The sequence below is a fragment of the Rhynchophorus ferrugineus genome, unplaced genomic scaffold (assembly GCF_030347505.1).
Source record: "Rhynchophorus ferrugineus isolate W39M unplaced genomic scaffold, kcgeb_rfMv2 rfM8, whole genome shotgun sequence".
NCBI classification, from domain to species: domain Eukaryota; kingdom Metazoa; phylum Arthropoda; class Insecta; order Coleoptera; family Curculionidae; genus Rhynchophorus; species Rhynchophorus ferrugineus.
Window position 1 is genome coordinate 4,842,058 of NW_027472587.1, and position 25,874 is coordinate 4,867,931.

General features: G+C 31.9%; 1 protein-coding gene across 1 annotated transcript; it reads left to right on the forward strand.

Annotated features, from left to right (window-relative positions):
* Positions 1 to 3,884: 3,884 nt before the first annotated feature.
* Positions 3,885 to 24,111, forward strand: Hdc (Histidine decarboxylase). Its single transcript, XM_076410992.1, has 13 exons — positions 3,885 to 4,022; positions 5,691 to 5,728; positions 7,863 to 8,149; positions 8,203 to 8,322; positions 8,641 to 8,786; positions 8,846 to 8,978; positions 17,990 to 18,219; positions 18,274 to 18,344; positions 18,620 to 18,639; positions 21,326 to 21,755; positions 23,288 to 23,455; positions 23,511 to 23,690; positions 23,742 to 24,111. Exons 2-13 carry the CDS (start codon positions 5,701 to 5,703, stop codon positions 23,918 to 23,920), a joined length of 1,992 nt encoding a protein of 663 aa, XP_076267107.1. The 5' UTR covers positions 3,885 to 4,022; positions 5,691 to 5,700; the 3' UTR covers positions 23,921 to 24,111.
* Positions 24,112 to 25,874: the final 1,763 nt, after the last annotated feature.

Sequence of the window (25,874 nt, forward strand, 5' to 3'; positions counted from 1 at the left end):
CTTTTAACCACTTCTTTTAATTTTAAACTCTTTTATTTTAACCCGCGGTATTGCCACGTCGATAATATAACATATTTTTGTGAAATATCTTTAGAAAATGTAAATTCAAAATGAAAAATGAAAAAGAAAAAGACGGAAGAGATCATTTTAATTTGCAATGCACCAAAGTTTTTTGGTTATGGTTTTATGTATATATATATATATATATATATATATATATATATATATATATATATATATATCTTATATCTTAATAAGTTTATGTAACAGATAATGACGTATTAGTATTAATAGATTTAGTGATACCCTAAATAATTTAATTTATTAATTCAAATACTGAATGGAGTCGAACTTGACTGAAAGACTGGCTCGCGGAGGATGAAAAAATGATATAGGATATCCTGTGATCCAGGATTCAATATATTCCACATCTGAGCCACCGTGGTCTTGCTCACTATCAAAATAATTTAGATATTACCCTTTACTAATATAAGAGTTTACAACATTTTGGTTCACTAATATTTTAAACCAAAAATAAACTTTTCAGACAGTTCTGTATTTCCACTATTGTTACTGCCGATGTTCACAATAAAAGAAACTCTAAACTTTATTATATTACGTAATAGCCATGCTAAAACCTGGATTATATGATCTGACTCAATGATATATTTCCTCATATCCGCTAACGGTGCAAATTCTTGAATTATACAGTATGGTTATCTCTTGACAAAACAGCATCATATTCGTCCGGAGCTTCAACCACAAGGGCATACCTGGGGACTAATTGTTTAATAACCTCGTCAAAGATGATATTACAAATGGCCAACAAATTATATAAAGGAAATATAATACAGATCTTTCCCTATTTGTGAATCGCAATATAGATAACCTGGCGCAGCTTGACTGGGGCCTGCTTGAAGAGGAAACAAGCTTTGGCCCATTAAAAAGGTCTTTTTTTCTTTGGCATCTTTTTAGGAAAAAGATATTTACAAGTAATATTAAACAGACTGCTGATGGATCACTACCAATTTATCCATTCCCTCTTAAAAGATCGAACTGTGGGACCGCTCTGTCCCAATTGTGAAGAACCAATGTAGGTCTCTCATGTTTTGGTGAACTTCGATAGTGTAGGTTTAGTTACTGATTAATTAATTGTTTAATTGTTTGAGTGAATTATATAATTGTTTTTAAATTCTCAGCCCTATATACAACACGCGACAGATGGAGGGGGTTTAGCCTCTATCTTTATATCTTAATCTATGTTAATTTTCTCCAAAAAATTGCTGAAGCGTTGGGGAAGCTCTAAACTAATAATATCAATCAATGAATAAGTAGAACTTGGGTTTATTGTAACATACTCTAAACAATTTGTTTATTAGGTCTAATAAAAAGAAGTTAATTACTTATTCAATACATAAATGTTTAATATTAAATTTAAACCTTATGGTTTTGTATAGTTGTTAAAGGTTCTGATACTAAGAGTCAATCAATCTTCGGAAATGTCGATGTTAAAGGTGCACCGAGATCTGGAACGGTAATCGAAAGAATGTAACACATGGGTTTAAAAGTCCCGTTCATAACAAAGAAAACGCATTTTTTTGTTCAAAATAGGTTTCAATAATCAACATAATCTCTTTCAAGAGCCACATAATCATTCCAGTGCCATTCAAGCCAACATTTCAATACCACTTTCGTAGAATGATGCAAAATTTCGGTTTGTTATGTTTTAACATGGCTAGGTCATGGACATGGTCTCTAACATAGGTCGAGATTGATCATTAATTTGGTAAAATATAACCTTAAGTTACGGTAATCCATCACAATAAGTTCAACGCTAATTAGAGCGAATTACGTCAGCGAAGTGACAGAAAATATCATTACTTAAAAGAATTTACTACCCGAAGACCAATATAAAACATTATTTTCATCTGCGCAAACTTTAAACATTTCTTCAGCTTCAACATTCATTCAATTAAACAAGTTTCCTGAAAACTGTTATTTTCTATATAAATAATATACTTTTGAGAAATAGTAAATACATATATTGTAGAAAGGTTTTTCACTTTCGGTGCTATGAATTGCAGGTCTTGTACAGACTCGAAAGTCTGAAGGTGCAACAAGCTTTGTTGCCTAAAGATGTAAGGTCAATTTGTGTATTTAGATGGGACATTAATATTTCAGAATAGGGCATTGGGTCACTCATGGCAAGATGCTAATAAAAAAGTAGTGTTAAGATAAAAAAAAGTTGTTCGAAAAAGGTAAACGATGGAATAACAATTGATTATGTTTCATATAGTCATAATATGTATTGCCCTTTCTGTTGGAATCACGATGGTTAATATAACCGTCGGTTTGGATGAACTTGATCAGTGACGTAAAAGGAGAAATTGACAAAAGATGAACTTCTGAATAAATGTTAGATATATTGGAAATTAATAGTTTAGTTATTCAATAGAATTAAAATTTCTGACTCAATGTTGACAATTTCCAAGACAGAGTGATGAAAGTGAACACAACTAAAGGTAAATATATAATTAATATACTATAACTGTGGGAAGTTGTATTGTAGATTGTGTAATTGTTCAGAATTATACATGAGCATTAGGTTAGAATGTACGAGAGGAGGATGAGTACTAAGTGTTTTGTAGATATGGCAAATTCATTAGGAAGAATTCAGTAATTAATTTTATCAATAAATCTACACAGGTAGTAACAGAAGAAACAAATACAGTGATATTAAAATGACTTAGCAAGGAAATACACTATCGAAGGAAACAAGAACTAAACATAAAAATGCTCTCTAATGAAAGTAAAATACATTACTTGGATACACACATTATACAATAATGGTTAATTAGGTGGATTAAGCGTCCTCCCTCCTCCTAAATTATCACTACATAAGACAACGTTCTTAGAACTCCATATAAATTTATTAGGTCTACCTGATGACCTAACAGCTCTTATTAAATCATTTCTGTTAGGACGATCGTTCCAGGTGAAGATTAAAGATATTCTCTCTAGCCGGAAAACCATCGACGCAGGTGTTCCACAAGGCTGCCCCCTGGCACCCGCTCTATTTAATATTTTTCTTTCAGATATCCCTAGGAGACCACAAGTTGAGGCTGCTTTTTACGCAGATGACACTGCAAAAGAGTTGAATGTAAATATAATAAAACAACTCTAACCTATAAATTATTGTGGCTGTATAATTAATTGTAGATTAAATTATTCAATAATATATGCATTATATGTACTATATTGTTTCATTAGTTTATTTAAACTAGAATTTTGTTTTATATCAAAGCCAAAATAAGCGACGTTTTTACATCATAAATTTAGATGACGTATGTTCAACTTTGGATAGACTATAGTTGTAATATGCATGGCATCTGCTTTTTAAATAAAAAAACTTGATTTTTTCGAAATCTAGACGTTTCTTTCGTAAAAGCTTTTACATATAACCTGAGGAAGGTTCCAGGTTTTAAAAAAATATATTATCAAGGTTAACATTCATTTGCTAAAAACTTATAAAAATTGAGACGTATGTATAATAGTTTCTTAGCGATTGACGAATCTTTGTTTAATTTTATTTATTCTTCATCGAATTCCGAAAGAATTCCTCTACGAATTACTACCTAAATAGCACGGTTGTTTTTGTTTTCCGTTTATTATAGTTTACTAGAAACATCGGTAGTCGTGATACTAAAACATACATATACATATTAACGGATAATCATTTCAGGTTAGAAATTAGTTTCAAGAAGCTAGACCATTAGCAAGGAAATTGCTTTAAAACAAATACCGCGTACTCACAATAACTAAAAATATCCCCGCTTTATAAATTGGATATAAATTTGAGACAGTGGACGTTTGTTATCCCATTAATTTCGATGTCCTGGAGTAGGAATCCCTATATAAGAGGACGCTTCCACAACTTGTTGCTTCTTTCGTTTAGCTGTTTGGCTTCACTGCTTTCCAGCGGTCTGTGCGGTTGTTAGTAAAAGAAAACGTTCGTGTGCCTGGTAAGTGAAAAACGAAATATTTTCCAGTATTTATGTGTCCAGTTTTTGTTTGTATATCTGTCATTAATGTTTTTTCTTTATATTGAGTTAATTGTAATTTTTATTCAATTCTAATATATGTTCTTCCTATTTTTACTTACAATTTTTAATACATTATAATGTCATGAAATATATATATGAATTAATTTCAATTAAAACTTAATAACGATGTTAATAAATAGTTTTTTCCCCAATTTATTACTTTTTGTTCTATTACTTTTTGTGCCTTAATTAAAGAACTATTTATTCATTCTATTTAATGAAGTACTTCTGAAACAATACTGCTCTTTTGTTTTATTCTTGGCTGGTAATGGAGTTCTGATTGTCTTGTAGATTTACTATTTGTTTTTGTTTCAATAATTGAATCAATAAAATATAGACAAAGCAACTCCGCATTTTTATACTTAATATTTATTTATTTAAACTTCAAAAAAGATAGTTAAGTTTAATTTGTGATATATATTGTTATTAAATAATTAACACATTTTTTTGCCTCAAATTTAATTTGATTAAATGTTTGGTGGTGCGATATTTTTATTGCTGGAGATCGCCGGAGATGCTGGATCGTTCTGCTGAAATATGTATTCTTTTTTTAGTAGTTAGTTTTTTTATCAAAATAAGAATTATTACAAAAAATTACTTTGTGCTTTACATCCTTAATACTGTCTCCAATGAAAATGTATCATCCAATTTCTTGTGAAGTTATGTATCCATATATTGTTATATTCCTTCTTTCAATGTTCGGCTAATTTACCTTGTGATATTGTGATTTTATTTTTGTTTTGAAATAATATGAAAATAAAATTAACTTGAGCTTCTCTTGCATCCAATAAGTTTATGTTTCTCGTATTATATTTCCTCCAACTTATAAGCATTGTCCAGTGACCATGTGCATTAATTATTTCACAGTAATTTTATCTTATATCATGTTATATTGTGTCTTAATTATTGTTCAAATGCAGTCTATATACAACTAGAAATAATTTCCAATGAAATAACTATGAAAAATGTTGCGACAAAATACTGTTAATATATGTTATTAATCAGATTTATAAAGAATTAGGCTTGTATATATGCCATATACTGTTCTGTTCAATAAGTCTTCGGAGCCTGATTTAATAATTTTTTATAAGAAAATTGGTCAAATAATAATTTTCAATATTTGGAAAGATACAGGAAACTTCAACAAACATTCTAGTGCGACCTTAAGAATTAATTAGTTTCTGTGTAATTTTACTAGTATGGATGCGACTTGAATCCACTACCATGATTCTAAATCAATACAAGACATGCAAAAGTGCTGTAAATTGGGTTCTTCATTTCAGAAATGATATTTTGTTTTTGTATTACTTCTAAACTGACAATACAACAAAAAACAAACAACAATCAGATCATTATAGTCAGTTTTTGTATTAAAAAGTTTAATTAAACAATAAAAGATGTTGATAATTACCTATCATATTGTTTAATAAATATCTCAGTAATAATTAAACCACGGAACAGTTTAAATCAAATAATGCTCTAATCCTAATTGCATAATCGAATAATATAAAACATTTGATGAGGAAATAAACACGAAATCGATAGAATCACTATCAACTAGTAGTATAATATTACCATTTTTTCCAGGTGCCGTATAATGGATAGTCAAGAATTTAGAGAAAAAGGTAAATTTTTTGTTTGTATAATGGTTTGACGCCGCTTTATTCCCGGCTTTCAGTTGCCCAATGATTTTATTAGACCAGTTTTACATGTTATTGAATTGTATTTCTTACAAATTGACATTTATGACCTGCTGATCGAACCGTGAAGCTTTACGAGACAGCTGGTTCCGTTTATATCGCCGTTTTTATCCAATCAACGAAGGATTTTCTTAACATTTGTTGTCTTCAGTATTGTTTCTCGCAAACGTATATTTATATATATATATATATATATATATATACATATATATATATATATATATATATATATATACATATATATATATATATATATATATATATATATATATATATACATACATATATATATATATATATATATATATATATATATATATATATATATATACATATATATATATATATATTATTAAATTAAAAATGCACAATTATTCTCGTTATTTTAATACCATATTGGTGTTTGTTTCTATGATGGTATTACATACGAAAATTGTTTCATTAATTTAGGAACTTTTCATCATAATGTCTAGAGTATCAATGAATCATTACTTCTCACATAAGATATGCCTAGTATAATGTTAATGTAAAAATTAACTTAGTACTACTGTTCTATTGTACTTGCATCAATACACAAGAAAGGCTGGTATGGGATAAATACATCAGTATGTATATTTTAAATTACTCATTATCACCACTATTTTTATTTGCCAATTATGCATAAATTAGACAGATAGTATCAGGCATCTGCAGAACGTGAAAATGGATTGAATATTGAATTACTTCCAAAAATACTCAACATATTTACCTATAAAAGTGGCCATACTAATGAGGATTAATTGAATGCATATCCAAGATAAACAGTGGAGCACTAAGAGCATCAATGGGAGAGATTAAGACAGAAACAGTATTTATAGATATTCATTATTTATTATTATTGTTATGAATTTTTATGTAATATTAGGCCTAAAAATTAGTTTAAGATTTTTTTCTAATTTGAAGTTTTATTGGGAAACATCCCATTGTCCGTTGATAGATCCATCCAATTTACGAAAAAAATTCATAAGAAATTTGGTATTTTCATAAGAAGTGAATGGCTGCTCCCTTTTTAATGTTTTTAAGTATGTTTTCAACATTGTTGCAACATGTGGTTTAGCGTTGTCATTCTGAAGAATAACATTGTTGTGTCTTTGTTCGAATTTCAGTCGATTTTTGTGCAGTGCTCAGCTAAAATGCGATAATAGTAGTCGATATTGATCTCTTTCATCGACTATTGCTTCAAATACTCGTCTTGAAATTTGTTTAATAGTCCAGAACCTTCTTTCTCTTCGGTGTCAAAATCACCACTTTCAAACCGCCGAAGGCAGTATTCACATTTGAAAATCGATGGAGAATGGTTGTCGTAAGATTCACGCGGCATTCTATGACCTTCAGTCCCTTTTTTCACGAAAGAAAATTTTGTTCGCACTTATGAAAGCATACTGAAAACTGAAACCTATCTTCGAGACTTCAACATGAAGTTGGTTACCAATACACCCAATGCGATTTAATATACAGTAACATAATCTGTTGTAAATCCTTTAAATTTAATTGATATGCCATACATTTAACATAATTTTATATTTCTTGGTATAAAAATAAAAATAGACTTGTTTACATTAAACTGAGACTTAGAAGCCATTGAACAATTTAAAGATCCTTTGGAAGAAAGTTATATTCTTCATCAGGGGATATTATACTTTGTCCGTTATTCTTGTTTTTTTTATATATATATTTAATATTATCACTTGAGACCAATATGTATATTTTGCTACAAATATTGAAAAATGCTTACAGATAACAACGAAATTTATTTAAGTAGCATTTTGTTATGAATAACAGTTAATGTAGTAGAAAATGTTATTAAAGAATATAGTTAATACAATAATTAATAGCATGCAATATTTATGTCATTTTAAAAATGTTTTCTAATTTTATACCCAATAATTTATTTCTTTAAACAAATTGTGTTTATATTAAACGATATTGCTTGTTTTATCATTAGCAATGAAAGATCATTAGCAATTTAATAAACGTTTCTTACTAGGAAAACAAGATATTATATATTTTATGTTTGTAGGAAAAGAAGTAATCGATTATATAGCTGACTATCTGGAAAACATCCGAGATCGAAGGGTTTTCCCTGATAAAAAACCAGGTTTTATCAGAGGACTTATTCCCGATGCGGCGCCAGTGAAAGGCGAAAAATGGGATGACATTTTCAAGGATGTGGAGAAAGTTATCATGCCTGGAGTCACCCATTGGCAAAGTCCTCATATGCACGCCTATTTTCCAGCTTTAACTAGTTACCCATCGATGTTGGGAGAAATGATTAGTAACGCCATCAACTGTATTGGATTTACCTGGGTAAATTCACTGTATATTATACTATCTACCACGCTATATTGTGTCTTACTTAGGCTTCAAGCCCAGCCTGTACAGAACTGGAAATGATTGTCATGAACTGGCTGGGAAAAATGATCGGTTTACCGGAAGATTTCCTTCATCGGAAAGATGGCGATGGTGGCGGTGTTATTCAAGTAAGAATATTGAAAAATAATCTTTAATAATCACCAGTAGCTGGCGAACGTGTCCGCTAATCATATCTTATTTGACCCATATTCTTGACCTAATCGACCTTGTCTCGAATTTTATTTATTGGCGAATTGTATTACGTTAACGTAACTTAATACCAAAACGAACTTGTTTTTTTTATATACATTTATAATATTTTCGTAATACAATACATAGAAAATACGAATTAAATTAGAAAAATGATTTGGTAACATTTTGGTGAATGCGAAATACTATTAGGAATAAGTTCTAGAAAACATATTTAAATGTTTTTTTCATTTTAGACAACAGCTAGTGAATGCACATTAATAAGTCTTCTAGCTGGTAGATATATAGCGATTAAAATGTACGAGGAATTATATCCAGGAGCCTCCAAACACGAGATAAACGGCAAGCTGGTTGCCTATTGTTCGGATCAAGCTCACTCAAGGTAAACGGTTAAATTTTTTTTATAGCTCGCGTTATATGGTATTTAATTTGTGTGTTCAGCGTTGAGAAGGCGGCCTTAATCGGACTAGTTACCTTAAGATATATAGAATGCGATGAGAATTATTCGATGAGGGGTGACAAGCTGCTGAATGCCATCAAGGCTGATCGGGAAGAAGGATTAATTCCATTCTGGGTAAGTTAAGTTACCAATCAGATAAACCAGTTAAAACATTTTTAAGTTCATGAGAATATTGTAATGACATGTGTCGACCTCTGTGTAGCTGATGTGAAGTATTAATAAATACAAAATTAAAACGTATTTGAATTCTTGAATACTGGAGAAAAAGAAATAATTTTTTATATTAATGTGGTTACTGAAGCGTGTACTTTAAATATTTCATAATTATTCCTCTTTTTCACAATAATAACGGTTACACATTTATAAACTAGGTGGCGCCATCTATACATGAAAAGTAGTACCAATAGAATTTTGCAAGGAGATAGCTTGTTTAGAAACTTATCTTTTCAAAGGAAAAATCGGCATTAGATTTTTACTAGATTTTTATAAGTGGAAGTCCCTAACGCTTTTAATTTTTTAAGTTCGCAAATTAAGAATAATTTAACTGTTTTATTAACGTGTATAAGAAATCCATCAATAATTACTTAGTGTAAGAGTCATTGATCATATAAGTTAATCAAAAAAATCGCAACCATTCTTTTTCAGACCTTCGACACCTATTAACGGATGAAGTTTTTCACTAATGTTATACCCTGCAGTTTAACTTGTAGATAAATATCGGGCTCTAACCAATTAATTTGACGTTCATTTGCAACAAAGTCTTGTTTGAAGCGGTTTGTTTACTGGTTTTATATCAGTATATAAAATGTTTTGTTTTGTTCTCTTAAAGATATAAGTTTAAAAAGGTTATACTATGTGTGTCCTTTACACCATCCTCTTAAATAACGTGCGGACCTTAAATAATAAAGCCTTGGTTGGTATCCAAGATTCATTAATATTATCAGGAATGTTGAAATCAAAGTACATATTTTAATTATTGTTTAATAACATTAATTAATGGACGAAGTAAAAAACTTGACTTAATTAGAAATATCTGTTAATACTAGAAAAATACTACATGTAGAAAGAACCTACAGTGTCGTATTAAAAATATACTGATGTGAGATACAAGTAGTCATGTTGGAGAGTGTTTTTTATCTTAATAATAGGCCCTAGTTAGATCAATTTATAATTCTGCTAAGGAGCTACTAATTGCTGAATGAATGCTATCATCATTATCTTTACTTCCTATGATCGTAATCATATCTTTTCTGTCTTCAAAGTATGTATCTTCCTCTTGAGTTTCTCATGGCGTGTCGCTGAGCAATTGATGACAGCAACTTGCTATTGATCGACTTCCATGATTGTTGACCCTCGTAATCCGCCATTATATAATTTTTCAGAGATATTGATTATAATATCGACAAAAGTTTTGCCGATTGATAATGGTTATGTAATTCAAACTTGGTGGGACTTCTGATTGAATCTTCTGTAAGAATTGATGTTTTGAGGCTTTGTATTTTTTGTTCTATTTTTCACCTATATGTGCTTGCATGTATTATGGTTATTTATATTTGTATATATTATAACTTTTTTCCATTATCCTGGCATAATGGAAGATCCATTTTCGCACTTTATCGAACAAGTGCTAATCAGAAGGCGTTATGTCTGGTAAGTATTCTAGGTGAAGTAGATCTTTCCATTCGAGCTGCAACAGTATCTTGCAACAATACGTCGTTTAATTTATACAATTGATGTAGGTAGACATCTAGAGTAACAGTTTAATTCGGTTTTAATAACCCGTAATGTACTTCACCTTGCTGATACCACTATGTTATGAATATTCCGCTTCGGAGTTGATGCGGATGGATCTTTTGGACTAATCCATGACTTTTTACGCTTGCATTTGTCATAGTACAATACGCTATAGAAAGCTCTTCTTTTCTGGTTAGTAAGCAACTAGACCGCTATGTTCAAATGGTTCGTTATGACATTTTTAGTCAAATCGTGTGTTAGCTATATTCATCTCTCCTCTTTGATTTTTCCCATCGCACGTATATGTTTGGAAAAAGTTCATCAGTTTATAAGCTGTCTGAATGTACTTTGAGAGTTTGAATTAGGTTTTCGTCTAGTAAGTTCGATTACGATTCATTTTTTTACAGTTTTTTGGTCTTTTGTGGTCATCAAAATTATCACTTTTAAATAATTGAATCCGAAATGGAGCCAATTGTGATATGATGGGAAGGATTACTATTTTTAAAGTGTTAATTTATTAAAATAGTTTGATGGGCTTATGTAGGATATTTCAAGCAACAAAAGTAATGTTGTTAGTAAAGTAATGTGGAGAATGTTATTTGTGTTTCATAAATACAAACTGTAGAGACCGAACAATGCTACACTAACGCTAAATGGAAACCTGTTAATTACGAGTTAAATTAGGTTATTTAACAGTTATTTACATTGATAATTGTATTTTCACCAATTCAAATAATAATAGAAATAGTAATTAACAATAGAGATTATAATAATGGAATAATATTTATATTATTATAAATAATTAAAACCATCAACGGAATTATACTTTTATCTCATCGAAGCTATCAAAGTTGATTGAAACATTTAACCATCAGTAGTGAATCGACCAAAATGTATTAAATTAATCATGTTTCTCTCGTAGTAGATTAATAGAACAAATTTAAAAATGATATGTTAAAAAAAATGTTTTTTTTCACAGTATTTTTAATATAAGATCAGAGATGTATTTGATATATAACATTAATTAAATTAATGAATGTTTGTATATTAAAACATATAAAAATATATCCAATCTATTTCAAGAACTAACACTCACTAACATTTTTTAAATTGCATTTAATTAAATCTAATTTCCATTAACTTTCAATAATTAACAAAGTATTAAAAAGTGTAAATTACTACGCCACTGAACAAAGTATCATAAGTAAGATTATTTTCAGAACTATAACAAATTCAGAGCATCAATATAAGTATACATGATCTTTCATTACTTTTATTTTATACAAAAAAGTATAGAATAATAAATGAAGTAATACATGTTTGTATATTAAAATAGAGAATATGTGAATAAAGCAATTTTGAAATAGATAGTTAACTGTAGCATGTATATTAAAATAGTAACGAACATAATTAGGCAATTTATTTTTTACAATGTAGAAATGTTTATTAAAAAATGTATTTACAATCATTAAATTAGCTATTGATTTTTCAAAACTTTGGCCTATAAAATAAATAATCAAAATAATTGATACAAGGTTCAAAGAATAAAATGTCATATAGTCAATAATTCATAACTTCTTCTATTTGTTCTATGTTTTCCATCTATGCAAATTATGTAGTTAGTTTCATTTTAAATCCTGCATATTATTGTTACTGTATTTATATATTTACATAGTCACTCAAATATATATTGTAAAAACAATAAATACACCAGGTTGATTAAAAGGACCATTTCTTTACTTAAATTTTAAAATGAAATTGTTTTATTTTTCTGCTTATATATATATATATATATATATATATATATATATATATATATATATATATATATATATATATATATATCATAATAAAGTGAAATATTATTTCTATTTTTGTTTTGTTCTTCTATTTAAACTTAAAAAAATTAATTAGCAGGCAAATGTTTATAATTAATTAGATTATTTTAAGTGCTCTCGGAAAAATAAACGACATCGAAAACAATTATTGAGCGAACACCATTGCCCGTTGAAGTATCGTCGCAATCTTATTCTGACATCGAAGAATTACTTTCTAGGGGATTGGTCTTGTTATCTAGCTGAAAGTTTTCTCACAAATGACTAATTAGCGAAATCGTCTTAAAAATGATTGCAGTACGGTCCGTTCGAGTCTCTTGTACGTAATTAATACCGACTGAAAGAGCACAATATTTGTTCGTTGATCCTTCCAAATTGGTATCCGATCAAGGCGGCTATGATTTTTTTGCTGTTCTTTTTATTGAAGTTTTATTAATAAAAACGGTTTATATTTTCATTTGCTGTTTATAGTTTACTGTTAATTAATTATCAATAATAATAGTCAAGTCAGTAGTTTTTGTCATTCCATTTTGTAAAGATCTATAGCTGCACAGTTTTACTTTTTTCTTTGTGTGAAAAATCTGAATTGAACGATTAAGGATTGAAGAATGATCGGATAGTGATGCATTAAATATGTATAATAGAGGAAATTAAGGGGTTATACTACTTTGGAGTAGCAAATAGTTATTACACTGTATAGAATTTTATTTACCATCTGAAACAAAAAATTCATAATTAATGTTATTTTGTCTGTGGAACTACTTAAGATATTAAATTTTTTATTCAAAATTTATAAGCTGATGTTTTAAATTGTCATTTCGGGCAGAACAATTAACTTAAATTATCTATTGTTGCAAGCGGAATTATTTATCAAACTTAGGATCTATGTGTGCTTCCACAGATAATACTGTGTGACAAATTATTTTTTGTTCTATAACATTAGATAAAACGGCCTTCCTTTGTCAAATGGTACTTGCTGAACACGAACATTAAAAGGGATTTTTTGTAATATGTAACATTTTAAAGTTGTTATAAATAAAACACTATAAATAAAAATATAGTAATCTATATTTACAGAACACAATAAATCAAGATAGATATAAGTAACCAATAGAAGAAATGATCCATATATTCTGAAAGAAAATTATGAAATATTAACTTTTCTTCTTGTGAACAGTAGAAACCTGTTGCATTACAAATCAACAGTAATCTGCTAACATTTTAGCGCTCGTGGCGAAACCGTTCACCTTGTTCGTCACTATAGGGGGGAAAATCGAATTGGATCATGAAAAACTAATAATTTTCAGCTTTTAGATTAACTAGGAATCCATGAATTACTTTCTTTAGAGATAACATAATAACGATAACACTTTTATGGTAAGATTTTCATAGAAATCATTGTTTTTTTTAATAAGTTTTCTTATTTATAACAAAGCAACAGATACACACATAATCCCGAACGAACAATTCGGTTTCCGTGCCAAACATTCAAGCCTTCATCAGGCTGCTCGCGTCGTAGCAACAATCCACCAGGCATTAAGAAAAGGTCGAAAAACTGGAGCCATCTTTCATATTTTTCCAAAGCTTTCGATAAAGTATGGCACAAAGGTCTAATATTAAAAGTGAACCAGCTTGGACTACCGAATAACCTAATCTCCTTAATAGATTCATACTTGGATGGTATGTCCTTTCAACTGAGGATCGGTGGCGCAGTCTCCTCTCGAAAACATATTTTCGCAGGAGGCCCGCAAGGTGCTCCAATAGCCCCTGCCCTGTTCAACCTTTACGTGGCTGATTTCCCACTCCTCAAACATTCCCACATAGCATTTTATGCCTTCTTCACAACCGGTTACAGTTCCGACGCCATTCGCGACAGACTTCAAGACCAATTGAACCAGACAATTCGATAAAGTCCTTATCCCCTGGCTCCAGAAAGTATCATACCTCGGCCGCCAGTTCGACCGCAGGTTCCAATTGGCAGCCCAAATCCAGGACGCTATCTGCAAATGAAATGGCATGTTTACTCTACTCTTCCCACTCCTCTGCACAAAAAGTCTCAATCCCCAGAAAGCGACTCTATATAAAATGCTAGTCCCTCCAGTCCGCCTCTACGGAGTACAGATGTGGTTCAGGTACGTCTCTGAGAGACAACTTGAACTACTCCAAGTGTTCTTATCCAAAAAAGCCCGCGCGTTACTCCATAGTTTATGAGGAACGTCAACACATCGAATCAGGCATCCCGTTCGTGAATAGTTTCACGTGTAAGGTTCTCCCTAGGCACCTTAGAACAGGATAACAACTTGATAAAATCCCTACCCATCCACAAACCTTGGTAGATAACCAACTACGACAAACCCAGTCGTAACCCAGGATCTCTGTCGCCCGCAATATTTCACTATCCTTCACCCGAAGCGACATCAGCAAAAGACCATTTGGTTCTAGCTGGTCATCTTGGAACAAAAAAAAAGTCTCGTTCTCTTCTCTTTTCTCTATCTCTTTGTAATAGTAACACTTCCATAGCGCTTCCGTACTTCCTTAACCTAACCTAATATCCTGTCCATTTTTCCGTCGACCACATGTATCATTCCTTCCACAAAATTGTAGTGAGTGTTCGGACAAACAATCGCATCGACAGCCAGACATTTCGACCGACCAGAGAAACATTCCTACATTTTCTTTTAATTTAACATCACTTAATTTATAGAAAACATTTTTCAAGTACAAAAATCCTTCGTCATTTTTATCCATGGCCTTGGCAAAACATTTCATTAAACCAAGTTTTATATGTAATGGTGGAATAATCACATTTTCTTGTGGAATAAGAGGTTCATATTTATCGTTTGATTTGCTACAAACAAAGTGAGCTTTCTTTGGCCAATCGGTAGCTCAATAATGGTTTTTGGTGTCTCTACTGTCCCACATACAGAGGAAACAATAATATTTCGTGAAACATTCTCGTAATCCAAGCAATATAGCAACAACTTTTAAATCAGTACAAACATTCCAGTTGTATTCTTTGTGTTTGATTAATTCTAAAATTAGTTTAATGTTTTCATAAGTTTCTTTTAAAATCACTGAATATGTAAGAGATATGGAAGGATATCGACTGCTATTGTAGAATAATACAGCTTTTAAGTGTAAATAGTAATTACAACCATATCAATAGATAATGTTTTTAACAATGGAATAAGGAATTCAAAACACATAATTTTATTTATGTTAAGAAAATTGTGTCACACGGTGTAATTTATCTAAGAAGTTCACATTTAAATCAATCCATAGAAAATTAAGCAAACTATAATGTACCTTAATTTAAATGGTTCCTATATCAAGAAAAACACTTTTAAGAGTTCATGATATTATGTGCTTGCATTTTTATCTGGTTATTAATTTTTCTACCATAATAACATATTTATTGAGAAAAATTGGTACTATTTTCCATTATTTTCTTCATCTTTGTTTACAAGAGACATGGTGATTCATAGTTGGTCTGGCAGCGATCTAATTATAAATTTATTTTTGCAATATTTCAAAACTGTCTACCAGCCATCTGAGCAAGCGGTTATTAAATGGCGCCATGTCTGGTGAAAACGTTTGGTACAACTCCGAACTCGAGGTGCAACAATATATTCTACTCAACATTTGAAACATGAGATCGAGCTTTGTCATGCAAAATGATGAATTTCTATCTGTTACTTGTTAATGCTGGTCTTTTTTGCAACAATACGTCGTTCAATTGACGTCGGTAGATAGTCGACGACCATGAGTATTCTGGTTCGGTGTCGATGTTGATTGCCCTCCTGGACTAACCGATGACGTTTTGCGATTGAAATTATAACAGGTTCATTGAAAAGTCCTCGACCTACGATGGTAAAATAAATTTTTCTGATAAAATTAGTTTTTTTTATTCAATATAATTCCCTTGAAGGGTGATACACTGATTATAGCTACCCTCTATCTTTCCGATACCATTTTTGTAGTACGTTTTGTCCTTTGTTTCAAAATAGGCCTCAGTTTCGGCGATCACCTCTACATTCGACGAAATTTTCTTCCCAGCGAGCATTCTTTTGAGATCTGAGAACAGGAAATAGTCGCTGGGGGCCAGATCTGGAGAATACGATGCCATCGTTTTCACTGACTTGTGACAAGGTGCATTGTCTTGGTGAAGCAGCACTTTCTGTTTTTTCAAATGCGGCCGTTTTTCAGCGATTTCATGCTTCAAACGGTCCAATAACGCTATGTAATAGTCGCTGTTGATGGTCCTTCTTCTTTAAAGGCAGTCAATGAAAATTATTCCATGCGTATCCCAAAATTCAGAAGCCATAAACTTGTTAGCCGACTGTTGCGTTTTTCCACGCTTAGGAGCGGGTTCATTGTGTGCAGTCCACTCAATGATTGAGCTATATTTTATCCATTGTCACCTATCGACGCCAAAACTCGGGTTAATTACGCTTGATCATCTTTAAACACTGCTTCAAATCATTAACTCGCCGTCGTTTTTGGTCAAAAGTAAACTCGCGCGGCACCCACTTTGCACAGAGCTTTCTCATACCCAAATTTTCGTGTATGATATGATGCACACGTTCAGTTAATATCTCAATCATTCAAAATCATTTTGTGGATTTTTTCGTAGGTAGCAACCTCATTTGGGCGTCCATTGCATCCAGTGCGTTGTTTTCGGTGCTCATTTCACCACGTCTAAACTTAGCATACCAATCCTTGATGATTGATTTTCCTGGAGCAGTGTCCGGAAATTCAGCATCAAGCCAAGTTTTTTTTTTCACAATAACAAAAGTTGCTTCACTTAAAATACTATAATTCGCAACCAAGTGATCCGACAGCTGTCAAATTTATACGCGCATCTTTTGACGATTGTGACTTTTCAATTGACCTGTTAGTAGTAGATACATTTTTCATTGTCAGTCAGAATCTCTTCGTTTTTCTTTTGAAAAACAGGTGATTCATCAATTGATAAGCTGTCTGAAATTTCATGAAGTGGTAATGCTGTGTTTTCGTTCAATGAGTCTTTCAATTGATTGATCTCGAACTCCTTTTGTTTGTCAAGTTTTTCCTTGTGTTTGATGTTAAAATTACCACTTTAAAATCGTTGGAACCGAAAGCGACAATTCGGATACGAAGGAATAACATCACCATATGTTTCTGAAGATGTTACATGGGCTTCGGCAGTAGATTTTGAATCAAATTTAAGATGAAGGTTAGGCTGTTTAATAGCTGTGTACATTAATATTTTGCATTTTATCAACAGATTTTGAGGATCCAAAATATTCGTACCTGAAAGCTCCGTAAATGTATTAGTACTATTTGGGGATATTATATATAATAAGGAATAAAATATAGGTTTACCATTTGTTTTAGTTCGCTATCATAATTTCGCCAAAAACAGCTGTCAAATATTAGTCATATATAGATAAAAGCAAAAAATTAGTACAAACCCTTAATAGAAAGAGGATTGATAATACAGCTTGAAATCTGTCGAAAATGTACAATATTCTTTTGGAGAATTAAGATTTGTTACTAGATTCATTTATTTTTCAGGTGTGCGCTACTTTAGGTACTACTGGTGCTTGTGCATTCGATAATCTCGAGGAAATAACTGAAGTATGCTACAATGAACTGCTGTGGTGTCACGTGGATGCAGCCTACGCAGGATCAGCCTTCATTTGTCCGGAATACAGAGTATGGCTTAAAGGAATCGAAAAAGCCAACTCGATAGCCTTCAATCCCTCGAAGTGGTTAATGGTACATTTTGATTGCACTGCTATGTGGTAATTTTTTCTTGAATACAATAACATTTTAGAGTGACAATTAAATTTTTCCAGGGTTAAGAACAGCAGCGCTTTACATGGGGCATTTAATGTTAATCCATTGTATTTAACACACGAATATTCAGGTAAGGTTAGAGAACATTTCCTGGTTTTGGATTGTGATATTGTATGGTTAACATTTAAAATTTAAATAAAATTAAGTGTTTTTATTCAACTAAACTTAGATCCTTAAAATTTTGATTTTTATTATATTTGATTTATATTCTGTGTTATCTTCACATTTTTAGATTTTGTACTATATTATACCGATATTAAGTCCGCTATTATTTAATTTTACTAGTATTATGTGTGTTATTTAGATTAATTATTATAATAATGTTAATAAATTTGTATATTTTAGGACTAGCTATAGATTACATGGTAAGTTGGGGAACTTATATCAAAACTATAGTATGGTAAATAATTACTTCTTCTCTCTTTGGATATGAAAATAAAATGTATAGTCGGTAATTATTGAATTATATAAATGAATGTATATGATTCGTATGCGATCAAAATATCAACAGTTTTTATAAACATCTTTAACTGCATATTGAAGGTTAATGTAAACATATTATTTAAATTATTATTTCTATTCTTCATTTATGATTAAAATGACACCAACTTTGTTACTAAATGATTTGCCTTTTGTTTAAACTTTTATATTTATTTCTGGTATCCACCCGGAGATGTTTTACCTATTTTTCATACCCAAAGACAATATTGATGAGTATGTTATTTTACTATTGTCGATTTAGAATGTTTCTGATAACGAATAAACAGTTTTTTCAACTAACTTTTATTGTGTTAGTGTGTTGGAATTAATTCGTAGCGAGTTTAAAAATATGAATTTTAATTCAAATATAATTGGAATCATTTTAATTCTTTCATTTCAATATTTTATTTTTATATGCTTTAAACTGAATCCAATTTGAGAAATGGTATATCTAATTTCCTATAAATTAAAGAATTCTGGAAGGTATATTTTTGGGATGGGTGACGGACGGTCTAATGCAGTTTGAAGGTATTTATCTGTCTGTGTTCGTTTTTCGTAAATCTGATATCCTATTGGCCATTGTTTATTTCGTTGAGCTAAACCGTTTAAGAAAGAAATCTCTGATTTTATCTGTCTCCATGGTAAAATGGATGTGTGGATGTCGAGAACTTAGAAAGTGGTTAAGATTTTCCATTCTATGGTTCCAAATGATAAAGGTGTCGTCTATAACATGTCTAATTATCTTAGGTATGATAGGAGATATGGAGGAACTTATACTGGTAACTTTTCTTAGAATTGGAATTATGTGGTTGAAAGACAATATTTATGACAGGAGAAATTAATGATGAAAACTCATAATCTTTCATTAAATGTAGGTAGTAGTGATTCTGACTTTTGGTTTCGTTCGGTTTTAGATGTTCTTAGTAGATTGGAGTCCCACCAATTAATTGATTAATAATTCTTAAGCCGACTTGGTTGGCGCAGTGGTAAAGGCGACAGGACGATGCTCCTACTGTTGCGACAGCCGCGGGTTCGAATCCTGCTGGGGTATGGCCCTAAATTTATGTTTGTGACTGTTTAATATTTGTGACGGTCCTAGGTAACAGGTCAACTGAGAATTCCCCGGCCTGACACACAGATGGCGCTATTAGAATTAAATCCATAAACATCTATTAGCCCTAATCCTCAAAAGATGAGTGTATGAATTTGATAGCTGTCGGATCATTAATTTGTGGACATAGCATTTTGAGTAAAGCAACTTTTGTTATTGTGAAAAGAATGGATAAAAAGGAATTTCGCGTATTGATAAAACATTACCTTGGCAAAAAACTTGGCTTGATGCCGAGTTTCCAGATACTGCCCCAGGAAACTCAATCATCAAGGATTGGAATGCTAAGTTTAGACGTGGTGAATTGAGCACTGAAGATGGCGAACGCAGTGGACGCCCAAAAAAGGTTGTTACCGACGAAATGGCAAGATTATGGCGTCTGCATTTTTGAATGCGCATAGAATAATTATCATCCATCAATAGCGAATGTTACGTTATTGGACCGTCTGAAGGGCGAAACGAAAGGAAGGAAAACGGCCGCATTTGAAGAAAAAGAATGTGCTGCTTTACCAAGATAATGCACCGTGTCACAGGTCAGTGAAAATGATGGCAAAAATTCATGAATTGGGCTTCGATATGCTTGCTCATCCACCGTATTCTCCAGATCTGGCCCCCAGCGACTATTTCCTGTTCTCAGATCTCAAAAGAATGCTTCAAAGAAAGAGGTGATCGCCGAAACTGAGGCCTATTTTGAAGCAATGGACAAATCGTACTACAAGAATGGCATCGAAATGTTGGAGGGTCGCTATAATCGGTGTATCACCCTTGAGGGGAATTATGTTGAATAAAAAAATCTAATATTGCCAAGAAATATGCTTTGTTATGGTAGGCCGTGGACTTTTCAATTGACCTGTTAAAAGTACAATATCCGACAAGGAAAATGATCTCAGTCAAGCTAGTTACTAGGCTGGGTAAGACCGGATGTCTTCTGGGACTATTTCTAAGTTGGCCACTCGTCGTGGTTCGAAGCCCACGTTAAATTGTTGGTCCAGTCCTCGTTGGAATAAAGGAGACTAGGTAATAAAAAATAAAGGAGGTCTTCATTTAATTTTTTATTTGGATTAATTTCACCAATTCTTTATAACTGGACTTTTAAGGTAATCTTTAGATCTGTTCCTTGACTCTCAAATTAATATCACCAACTTTGTATAGCAAGGTAGATATCTTTACCGATTTGATAGCGAAGAACATTTTATTGAATATAAAATTCAACATTTGATAAAGTATAACAGATTGTTATTAACTTTTACTAAATATTTATGCTATTATATCATTACAGCATCCATTAGATCAAAGGTACAGAAATATTTTGCCTATGCCATATTTTGTAAAACCATACGAATTAATTCCAATTGCTATAAATGAATTGGGGTGTTTATTTATATAGGTGGGTCAACTGTTAATTATATAAAATCATAAAACCAGAGATTATTCATGATTAACGCAACTTTCGTATTTGGTAGCATTGGCAGATCCCTCTTAGTAAAAGATTCAGAGCCCTGAAGCTTTGGTTCGTCATTCGTAATTATGGCATCACCGGCATCCAGGAGCACATCAGGAAAGGTGTGCGTATGGCCGAACAGTTCGAGTCCTTCGTTAGGAATGACTCCAGATTCGAGATTCCCGCCAAACGATATTTGGGTTTGGTTGTCTTCCGATTGGTTGGCGATAACATCATCACCGAAGCGCTCTGCAAACGACTGAACTCTCGCGGCAACATCCACTGTGTCCCCGCCAACTTAAAAGGGAAATACGTCATCCGTTTCACGGTGACGTCGCCTCGCACCACCCTGGATGACATTATCAAAGACTGGAAGGAGATTATGAAAGTGGCTGATGACGTTTTACGAGAAAGTGACAAGCTAATTCACCGAGAAAAAGTGCCCCTAGGAGGTAAAACTATTGTCTGGTGTATTCGTTTTTATTTAGGTTGATTAATTTAACATTTTCCGCTTTTTCAAGAGTCAGATTTTTGGTTTTGACCTACAGACCGATTGATTTCAGTACAATGTGAAGTTGAATGGGCTGAGTGACTAATGGATAAGGGGGTGCGGTTTTATACTTTTATTTTTACATATTTTATTTATTGTTAATTGTTATGAATATGGTACAAGAACAGTAATATAATTAAAGAAATTATGGCAATATCTTGGTGTCATATGATTTTATTATATACATACATATACATATAAATATATATATATATATATATATATATATATATATATATATATATATATATATATATGTATATCAACTGAACGTGTACATCATATCATTCACGAATATTTGTGTATGAGAAAGCTCTGTGCAAAGTGAGTGCCGCGCGAGCTCACTTTAGACCAAAAGCAACGACGAGTTGATGATTCGGGGCAGTGTTTGAAGATGATCAAGCATAATAAATCCAAGTTTTTGCGTCGATATATGACAATCGATGGAACATGGCTCCATCATTTCACTCCGAAGTCCAATCGGCAGTCATCCAAGTGGACTGCACACTATAAACCCGCTCCAAAGCGTGGGAAAACACAACAGCCGGCTGGTAAGGTTATGGCGTCTGTATTTTGGGATACGCATGGAATAATTTTCATTGACTATCTTGGAAAAGGAAGGACCATCAATAGCGACTATTACATAGCTTTATAGGGCCGTTTGAAAGACGAAATCGCCGAAAAACGGCCGCATTTCAAGAAAAAGAAAGTGCTGCTTCACCAATACAATGCACCGTGTCACAAGTCAGTGAAAACGATGGCAAAAATCCATGAATTGGGCATCGAATTGCCTCCTCATTCACAGTATTCTCCAGACCTGGCCCCAGCGACTACTGCGAAATGCGGTAAAAGAATTCTCGCTGGGAGAATTTTCGTCGAATGAAGAAAACCGTCGAAACTGAGGCCTATTTTGAAGGAAAGGACAAATCGTGTTACAAAAATGGTATCGAAAAGTTGCAGGGTCACTGTAATCAGTGTTTCACCCTTGAATAGAATTATGTTGAATAAAAAAACTAATTTTTCCAATTTTTTTTTTACTATGGTAGGCCGGGGACTTTTTATATAATTTTATTTATACCAATTTTCCCATGATACCGAGAATATGATCGGAATAATAGAAATTGATCATCTAGTTGAAGAAAACAAATTAAAAACATACACAATTATAATTAGTATTAATTTAAAAGCGAAATATAGTCAATTACGGCCGAATTCCCTCACTGGCCATCACTAGTTAAGATAAATAGGTGAGTCTATCAATCTCCTATGTATGTTATTGAATAAATTATTTATATGTATTGGGTTAATATTGGGGAAATCTTACATGATGTTCATTATATTATTAACAATGTTTACTTATACCATTAACAACAATTTATTGTAAATTTTAGTAAACCAGAAAATTATTTCTCTATATGTACAATTTGTTTTTAGAAACAAAAGACAGAAATGAAAATTTTGGATCAAGCCTGCTGCTGTCGAACGTGCCGATGTCACCAAAGATTGTTAACGGCTCGTTCGCCGCCATCTACGATCAAGGCGACGTGATGGAACAATTTTCCAAGACCATTAAATTCAGGAAAGATGCCCAAGATAGTCCAGGTTACTATAGCATCTTTGTCAGCACGACTTTTGGCTAACTAACATTAATTTGCAGCTATGAGAAGAAGAATTAAGGGTATATTAATGTCAGGTAAGCAGTTTTCCTTGGATTCACGACTGGACTTGTTTCACGGCATCGAAACATCTCCAACGAAGAAATACCATTTCGAATCGAGGAATTTACCAGTACTTGAAGACTCATTTGAAGCAGAAGACAAGAGTAACAGCCCCTCAGGTGAATCTATATTAAGTGCCATTAACTTTAAAGATAAGTGGCTTGTTTTAGATAATGACGCTTCAAGTACCAAAGAACTGTTGAGTGTACCTTCAAGCCGTCATTCTCGTTCTAAGTCGGTGGATCATCATTCTGATATTTCCTTAGACAACTCTGCGGAGGTCAAAGAGAAAGTATGCCATAAATGTGGGCATATTATTAAACCCAAAACATCCGACTTGACTGATTAAACTGGAAATACGAAACCATTATACTCACTTACCCTATTCATTTCGAAACAACATTTATTCTTAAAACTTTTCTCACTGTTGCTAACTTTATTTTTTGAATCAAAATATTTATAGAACTATAACGTTGAATTATTAAGATGCCCCTTCAATGCATGTCCTTAAAATACATATTAATAAAGAATTCAGCATTATATTCCTTGTTTTAATTTATGATTTATTTATCGTCCGTGGATTTATATTTATTTTGGTTCGGTGAAGGAACACAACATATTTCGGCGCCTGCGCCATTTTACTTCATAAGATCTAGGTGTGGATTAACAAGATTAAGAATTGATTTGTAAACGTAATGTTTCTTATTAGTGCAACATGCTGTTACGTAATCAACAAAATGCACAAAATATCGACTGTAATACGATTTATTTCGAAAATCTATAATTGATATAAAGTATCCAGTATTTATGTAATATCCCGAACATATGAAAGTAAATATGTACATGTGCAGTTCACCTATAAACAGACCGTACAAGCACCAATAACATTAAATAATACTATCATTCCATATAGCAACAACGCTAAATATCTCGGAATGAATCTCGATGCAAAACTTCGCTGGAAGGAACATATAAAGAAGAAAAGAAAAGAACTGGAATTGAAATATAGGAAAATATACTGGCTAATTGGAAGAAAATCACAATTATCAGTACATAATAAATTGCTATTATATAAGCAAATATTGAAACCTATATGGACATACTGAGTTCAATTATGGGGATGTTCTGCAAAGATTAACATTAATAAAATACAAATTTTTCAGAACGAAGTCTTGAGATGTATTGTGGGCGCACCCAAATACTATAGGATTGATTACCTACATCGAGACCTTCAGATACCCACAGTCAGTCAAGAAATCAAGAGAATTGCAAGGGGGCATGAGGAAAGACTCTCATACACACTCTCATACTAATATTGAAGTATTGCAACTTTTGGATACCACCAGAACAGGACACAGACTCAAAAGAATCAAACCATCTAATCTTGTCTAGTGTTGTGTAGTGAGGTGCATATTTTATTTCACCAGATACTGAGTTAGGGCTGATGGGTCCTCCTAGTTATATACCTAGATTTAAGTTAGCGTAAAGACAAATTGTAGGTTAGACGGAAACGACTAGTAACAATACATTAATTAAATAAAAATATCTCGAACATAGTGCAAGTTGTAAACAAGTAAAGAGTGAAAAATTGAAAGTAAATCTTAAAAAAACGCCTTATGCACAGTTATTAAAAAGCGAAAGGTTCTTATCGGTTATTAAGACGTAAAATCTGGGTAAATTAAATCATTTCGTATTATCTCGGAGAGTCGGTTTAACGATGATATCATCAGAGAAATCGATGCATACGTTGCATCTGGTAGGCGTGAGATAGCAGTTGTTTTATATGATTTTATCGTATCATTTTAAATTGATTAAAATCCATTCAACGCTAAGTAGCCTGTAGTAGGTCTCTCTTTATAGTTGCATATCTCTAATTAAACAACATTGTAAATACTTCATAAATAATACTTCATCTGCTTACTTAATCTAAAATACTTCATAAACTTTATCTATTGTTTATAATAATAATAATAATTAAGTTTGGAGCGATTACGTTATATATTGGAGATGATATAATTGATTGTAAAATATTATATATACATCAGTGTATAGAATTGATATAATATAAGGTTATTTTATGTAATTAATTAGCTGTACCTTGAGAAATATGAAAACTTAAAATTATGGGAGCCGAATGCTTCCAAAGAGGTCTTCAAATGATGTATTTGAAGTTCAAGTCCCATTACACCAATACCCGAAAGGCGCGAAGAAAAATTACATTGTGGTCCACGTAATCAAAAATAAACTTCGAGAGAGGCAAAGAAGATTTAAAAAGCACAGAAATGCTTAACGTTCTCCAAACA

What these genes read in the sequence shown, in the direction of transcription:
- Hdc (XM_076410992.1), top strand. Translation starts at nt 5,701, where the DNA reads ATGGATAGTCAAGAATTTAGAGAAAAAG. An exon ending in ACTGTATTGGATTTACCTGG is followed by an intron (nt 8,150 to 8,202) that starts GTAAATTCACTG and finishes TGTCTTACTTAG; the next exon opens with GCTTCAAGCCCAGCCTGTAC. An exon ending in AGATGCCCAAGATAGTCCAG is followed by an intron (nt 23,456 to 23,510) that starts GTTACTATAGCA and finishes ATTAATTTGCAG; the next exon opens with CTATGAGAAGAAGAATTAAG.